Here is a 7,497-nt window from a genome sequence, read left to right on the forward strand (position 1 = left end):
GATGAAATTTGGTATAGATGTAGAGGATAGTCTGGAAGAACACATAGGCTACTCACTTTTGTTTTTTAAATTTCACGCGGACGGAGTCGTGAGCGAAAGCTAGTAAAATTATAAATGCGAAAGTTTATATCAATGGATGGATGGATGTTTGTTAGTTTGTAGCATAAACTGCTTAATGGACGTCGATAAAATTTGATACACATATATAGAGGATAGCCTGAAATCTGGAAGAACACATAGGGTACTCACTTTTGTTTTTTTTTTAATTCTACGCGGACAGGATCGTGAGCCAAAACAAGTATATATATTACATACCTTAAGGCTTATAGCCTTCGCATACTTTGTGCAGATCACTTGCACTTTGTCCAACGGCATGTTAGACAGAACTGGAAAAATATATATATTTTAAATATAGTACAGAATAAAATACTTTTTTATTTAAATACATTTTAGTATACAGGGGAAAATCGAAATCATAATAAGACATTGTTTATAAAGTAGAATATAATCTTATTAGACTAGGTATAGGTAGATAAGGTTTTGGTGACTACGCCTGGCGTTGCCCGGAAGTACACCCCAAGACCAGTGATTCTCAACCACTGTGCCGCTGCACTTTTATGTGCCGTCAAGTTTTGCATATTTTTCTCATAAACAATTTATGCAATGTGTTGTAGTAAGTAAATAATTTTATCTTTTTCTTTGTGCCGCCAAATTTTGAAATCGTCGAATATGTGCAGCAACAAAAAAAGGTTGAGAATCATTGCCCTAGACCCAAAAATTATATTCAATAAATTAATCGGATAATTCAATACATTAGTCTGAGATGTCGATAAATTCTATTTGGAAAAAATTACTAGCCCCTCTTTATGTCTCAGTCAGTCTGCCTCCCCTTGATTATGGGCATCCCTTAGTGTGTGAAGTTTAAGTGTAGTTTTAATAGAAACATTTTGACATACCATAAGGTCTGTCCGTGGGTGTGACAAGGTCGTCCTGTACCAATATAATTGGAGATCTGCCCGCTGACCTTTCTATTTCATTATAAGTTGACTGAATCATGCCGAAGTCACAGTGATGCGGGTGCAGCTTCCTGTACTGCTTTGTTAGTTTGAAGCAAGTGTTCACATCGCTAACATTCATCATAAGCCAACGTAGCCTACTGAATAACTCCTGGAAATAACCGGTGAAAGAAACTAATTCTATAATAAATAAAAGAATCCTAAACAACAAAATTCACACTATACAAAAGATTTCGCCTGCATGTAATTAAAAAAAATATAGCCTGTTTGTCACAGATAACATAGCTTTTTAATGATTTAAGAATTTTAGACATTACCCCAGTAGTTTTTAAGTTATTTCGATAAATACAAATCTTTCCTCTTAATAGTAGTAGGGGGCTACAGTGTCTGCAACTCCATGGCTAGCGCGTATTTTGCGTGAGGAACTGGATGTGGATTACTCCAGCCAACCTAGCTCTCTGAAGAACCCCAGCAAACCCTTTATGTTGCTGGTGATCTCCAGGAGCAATCTTCGCGAACCGAGATACCTAACCCTGTATTACTATTTATAATGTTAGCATAAATATCTTATTAAGAAAAGTTTTATTCGAATTTTGCAGTGATTGTTGACATTAAAGATATGTGTGTTTTTTATATTTTATTATATTAGTTTCGGTAAAAAAAGATAGTTTGATAACACATACCTTAGCGAGTGTTTCCAGAAGTTTATGGCCAGTTGTGCTACTGAGGTTATGTAAACCTGCATATTTCGATTGCAATTCCTGCAATATCTCTGTATGTGCAGCGAGTAGCACCTAAACAAAGTTAAATTTCATATAAAAATGATTTAAGAATATTCCATTTTAAACTACCATAATTAAAATGAAAGATATTTATGTACAAAGACGAAAATCTGCTATGTTCCATTTTAGGAAAAATTGCCTTGCACAATGCAACTAGACAAAATCAACCTCTTCCTAATTAGATAGCAGTGAGTGCAAACAAAGTGATAATAGTAAAAGAAACTTGCCATGTATCACTGAGACTTTATCACAAAAATAAATAGCCCATGTGTCCTTCCAGTCTCTCCCCTACATCTATGCCATATTTCATCAAGATCTGTTCAGTTGTTTAGGCTACAAACTCTATCAAACATCCATCCATCTACAATTTCGCATTTATAATATTAGTAATATTGAGATATCAACATGGATAACCAATAGTAGAATAGGAGTCGGCAATCTTTCAAAACTTGCACTGGTTCTGCTACTGTTAAAAATGTATTTAAATGTATAATAGCTGTCGTCAGCGACTCCATCAATGTGGAATTAGAAAAATACTTAATGAGTAGATATTTCTACATCTATGTCTTTCAACAAGATCCGTTGAGTCATTCTGGCTGTAGTAAATAACACTCATGCATCTACTTACATATTTATAATATTAGTAAGATTCATTTACCTCTCCCAATGAACTTTCATTACAAATCCCGTAAGCCCTGCGAAGAGGCGTCGGCAATCCAATAGGCTTTATTGCTTTGGGTAACTGGAAAAATAAACCAATATGAACATATTTTAATATTACTACATAATTATGTATATAGTAATTAACATATTTCATAAGTTGATAAACAAGCAAGTAACTATCTGAACGCGCCGCAATAGCGAATTGAGCTTGTAGACATATAATCGCAAATGTGTTGCCTACCCTATAATTTTTTAACAGTTATTATTCACAATAATAAAATGGATGGAGTTATTATGAAATTTGCCTCCACTTTTATTTTCCCCTCTGTAAATGTTCCTGTAATTGGCTCTACAATACAGAGGGAGATTTTTGATCAAGTACTATTTTATACCTTAATTGAACAAAAATAATTAAGAATTTATTAGTTCAAGCCAGATATCTGTATATTTTTAAAGTTAGATATGCATATTTTGGTGAAAATTGATTACTATATTCAAAGAATAATATTACTAAGACCTGTTTATTAAAAACTAGCTGTTCTCATGCAACTTCATCCGCATGAAATTATGAAAAATTTTATTTTATTGTTTATATTTGTCAAATTATCAATAGCAAATGTCAAAATGACATGACATGACAAATAATGTTGTTGGCAGCAACTTATGGTCTCTTTTCCACATAAGGGTTTTTATACAAAATATTTACCCCCTAAGTTTAATGGTGTTAAAATATATAGTCTAAATTGTGATGTAAATGTGGGGATTTTTACTAAAAAAAGAATTATTCAAAGATATGTTGTAATTGCTGACATCTTAGGCAACAAAGAAGTGTGTGTTTACACTTTATTATAATAGTATAGATATAGATTAAAAAATAACAATAATAATAATCATTTAATTCATCAATCATCAATCAGAGATCCATAGTGTTAGTGTAAACTTACAAACTAGTGTTAGTAGAAAATTAACATGATAAATTACCGCATGAAATAAAAATTCTCAAGAACTTACTATTGGCTCAGTTTCGGGTATCTTTGCACTTAGTTGGACTTTGCCAAACATAGTAGAGTTTATTTTATTCACTACGAAATCAGGGTTAAGCATTTCTGACAAGCGTACATATCCAAATCTGGTTGTTTTGGTAGATTTTATTATGAGCACTTCATACTTCCCTCTTATTGCCTGTATTAATTTTCTCATTAATGTCTTCATGTCCCACTGCAATTTTTTTATAGAAAAAGAAGCAAACTATTAGTGGATCACCTAATATTAATATTATAAAAATAGCTTTATTAATATCCGCTTTGGGCAGGGGAGTGGTTCCCCAACTAGGGTGGCACCCTGTGTGATGGATCACCAGACCCCTACTTCACAGACTACAACAAAACTGATGAAAAAAAAACATTAGTAATTTACTGTAATAAAAATATTTTAAGAAAATATAAATGAAATTTAAGCTATATGTGAGGCTTTGGTGAGCAATAAGTTTTTTCTGAATCAATCCGATTTCTTATAATACTAACTATCCCAAGCATGGATTTAAAAAACAAATGTGTTATGTTGATTGTTATTCCAGACATCATTATTCTACATCTATATCAAACTGCAGCTAGCCATCTAGCCATCTTACGTTTATATCAGTAAGAAGCAAGGTATTCATGAAATACCAATTTCATTTAGTACATTTAAATATTTGTTGGCTCTGTTGGAGTTTTTATATATTTGTATACTGGCAGGCAACACTGTACACACAGAGGATGGTTTTTAATATTAGAATAGTATATTTTAAATTATAAAGAATTGTATATTTGATGTTTGATACATTGACTTCACATCTCGACACGTACCAAGAAACATAGTAGGACTTATAGAATAGACATTGTATAAAATATGATTTTTGATATTATAAATATAATGATGATCCAGAGCCCCGGACGGAGAAAAGTAACCGTCCAACAGGCTCCCCTAAATTTACAAAGCCTTATTTAAATTAGCAGATGTGAAATTGAATTAAAGAAAAATAAGGAAACTGAAATATCTGTTTGTAGGAAAAATGCGATTCGGTCACAAATCAAATTACTTACCTTGGGAGGCAATCCAGATACAACAATAATGGTCATTTTTTAACTTTTTATTAACGGTGTTTTCCAAGTTTAACTAGAATTGGAAGCAAAACAAGTAAGCAAGAAATTTATGAAATATAAGTTTGACATTGACATAATTAAGAATCGAATGAATGAGTTGTAGTCAGCCAAAGAATACAGATACTATATCGAACGAACAATTTTCTCGTTCAAATCGATCATGATTAAAACAAGTTATTTTGAAAGCATAGCTTATTATTGTGTATTCTATAAATTTTAAACAAAAATTGCGATAATAAAGTTTTATTTATAAGTTTCGATAATTAATACATTGGGAACATAAACTTGAGATTTGATAAACTCAATAGTTTGACACTTTTAATTTGACAACGACAATTGACAAAACAAGCAAGCGAGCAAGTCAGCAATATAATATCTGTAAATTAAATTTGATTTTGATCAATTGTAACTTAAACTAAGCTGGGTTTAATTGATTCATCAAGATGTTTTATATCAGCATCTATGGCTTTATTAAGAAAGTAATAGAGTTGTATTTCTAAGTATTTTTGTTTTCCTTTACCCATTCAATCGATAACTTATTACTAAAATGTTACATTTCAGTTAAAAAAACAAAGGATTCACAACATACTGAACACAGCTGTGCTTGGCAAAAAACTACCGTGCCATTTTTGTCTGCATGAGATCCACCCTGACTCCAATCCTAAGTTTATTGTAGTTATAATAACTCTGGGAAATAAGCAAGTTACCGAAAAAGCTTTAGATCTTATAAATGGATTTGTTTATTTCGATATTCAAACTAAGACTGAATTGCATTTATCAGCGATTGATTCAACACAAGATTTTAAAGTTGATGCTTATACCAGCGATGATCAAAGTACAAGGGATAAAGATGTAAGGCAGAGAGGACGCTCGCATGGTTCATACGAATCACGTAACAGAAGCCGTAGTCCTCTTTTAACTAATGATATAAATAAAATAGATGTAAGTATGCAATGATGATAGTCAAAGCAATAAGTATGTTTTATTATCTTGCATCACATAAATAGGGCAAAGAAAAGGAGCAATTTATCTGAATATACAGATTAAAAAAGTAAACATTTGACTAAAACTGTACTATAATAAGTTTAATTGTTGTAGGTGGAGATTGAACTTATCCAAAAAGAGTGTGCTCTTGTTGTGCAACAAAGAAAGTTACTTTTGGAGAGGAAGAGACTTGAGTTACTGAAGGTAAATTATTTCTGAATCTCTATTTGTTTAAGGAGATAAGAGAGATGGCAATACACAGGTGTCCATAAAAGTAGAAACACAATATTTCATTACATACAAAATGTACATATTAAGAGATGGCTAAAATGCAAGTGGTACTTGGATTTGTTGAAATAGCAAATTGACCATTGCCCTTTGACATTTATGCCAAATTCACTTCACCTTCCCATCATTTCCTTGAAGGAAAAGCATGGGATGGGAAAAAATGACTAAAATTGGGCTTCCTGCATGTACTTATCAGCCTGTTTGCAGAAAGACTCCATCTTGTTGCTTGTTCTGTGATTCTGTGTTACAGTGCTGCTCTGAGAGTGCCAATTTGTGCAACAGATATTGTGAGCTCTACACTGTTAAAAATTATGTAACTTACATTTTTGTCTCATCTTAAAGTTTTTTTCTTTTGTAACATAGTCTTTAAATTCCACAGGACTTTGAGCCAACCTCTATAAATGATTTAGAAAGATTTGCCGCGGCTATAATTAATCAAGATGACCATGAACAAAAACCTGTTCCTCACAAACCTGCTAAGCTCAGAGGTACCCCGGTACCAGTGCTAGCCAGCAGAGCTATTGTAAAGCAAATGAAAAGAGCTATAGCGAAACGTACCAACAACAATGAAATTACACAGCCTTTATATTTCACGCTAAGGAAGCGTATTATCGAAATAATAAAAGGCAAAAGTAATTTGGAAACTGAGGATATTATACAAATGTATAGAGAAAATTATCCGATAGAGTCCGATGAAGATCTCTTGGACTGTCTTGAAGAACAGATGAATACAATAAAAGCTGTTAAAGATAAAGTGGTAAAAGCGGTTTCTCATGAGGAGAAAGTTGAATCAGGTATTTGTCCATCTTTAGAAAATGACTACACAATTTAATGCTATTACAAAAATTTTAATAGTAATTTAAACATGTGTATCTATAAAGAATGGACAAGATTTCTGGTATTTTGTTACAAAGATGAATTATATATCATTCCATTGAAGTTCTAATAGCAATGGTTAAGGGTACGGTTCTTTCAATGACATGGTCGTAGTTTCGAATCTCGCCATTCAGATATTGTATATAAAAGTACATAATCTGATATAATTTGGTGTACAGTCAGGGTCCTTTGCAGTGATCCACTCACAGAAAAGTGGCCTTGTTCCTTGCAATAAGGAAAATCTATCTCTGTTTAGTAACCAATTTAGCAATGAGTTGTTGAAGCATTGGAATAATAATAAGCTTTCGATGTGTACAAAACATTCAAACTATTGTAGTTTCTAAGTGGTACACCACCAAATTCCTCAATAGTACATATAAGGCAAACATACTGCTAACAGGTGTTTTATCTACTGTTTGATAATACACAATAGCAGCATATGTCCTTAAATTAGTTACAATCAATCTATAAGATTGATTACTATAAAAATATTATATTTAAATGTCCAAGTTGCTGAATATATTTTCAAAACATTGTATCCTCATGTTTTGTAGACATTATTGACTTTTAGACCTATGGAGACTTATTTTATTTATCATAGAATAAAAATAGGGCACCTGTAAATATGCTAAAACACCTAAATAAAGGCTGCCAGCGCCAGTGGTGGAGAAATTGAGAAGCAAAAGGTTAGCGTGGTATGGACATGTTATGCGACGAAATGATGGGGACATAAACCAGAAAGTG

General features: G+C 32.4%; 2 protein-coding genes across 2 annotated transcripts in view; one reads left to right on the forward strand and one right to left on the reverse strand.

The window, feature by feature from the left end:
- The window catches only part of LOC106108986, a 7,300-nt gene extending 2,619 nt beyond the window's left edge, over positions 1-4,681 (reverse strand). Inside the window, exons 1-6 of the mRNA XM_013290364.1 lie at positions 4,546-4,681; positions 3,473-3,679; positions 2,457-2,540; positions 1,700-1,810; positions 957-1,167; positions 316-386 (exon numbers count right to left, since the gene is read on the reverse strand). Coding sequence (XP_013145818.1) covers positions 316-386; positions 957-1,167; positions 1,700-1,810; positions 2,457-2,540; positions 3,473-3,679; positions 4,546-4,581 — 720 coding nt within the window. The 5' untranslated portion in view covers positions 4,582-4,681. The remainder of the gene's footprint in view (positions 1-315; positions 387-956; positions 1,168-1,699; positions 1,811-2,456; positions 2,541-3,472; positions 3,680-4,545) is intronic.
- Positions 4,682-4,913: 232 nt separating this feature from the next.
- LOC106108965 overlaps positions 4,914-7,497 on the forward strand; it is a 3,802-nt gene continuing 1,218 nt past the window's right edge. Inside the window, exons 1-4 of the mRNA XM_013290337.1 lie at positions 4,914-5,084; positions 5,167-5,547; positions 5,704-5,793; positions 6,257-6,671. Of these exons, the coding sequence (XP_013145791.1) occupies positions 5,049-5,084; positions 5,167-5,547; positions 5,704-5,793; positions 6,257-6,671 (922 nt within the window). The 5' untranslated portion in view covers positions 4,914-5,048. The remainder of the gene's footprint in view (positions 5,085-5,166; positions 5,548-5,703; positions 5,794-6,256; positions 6,672-7,497) is intronic.

The sequence above is a fragment of the Papilio polytes genome, unplaced genomic scaffold, assembly GCF_000836215.1.
Source record: "Papilio polytes unplaced genomic scaffold, Ppol_1.0 DF821400.1, whole genome shotgun sequence".
NCBI classification, from domain to species: domain Eukaryota; kingdom Metazoa; phylum Arthropoda; class Insecta; order Lepidoptera; family Papilionidae; genus Papilio; species Papilio polytes.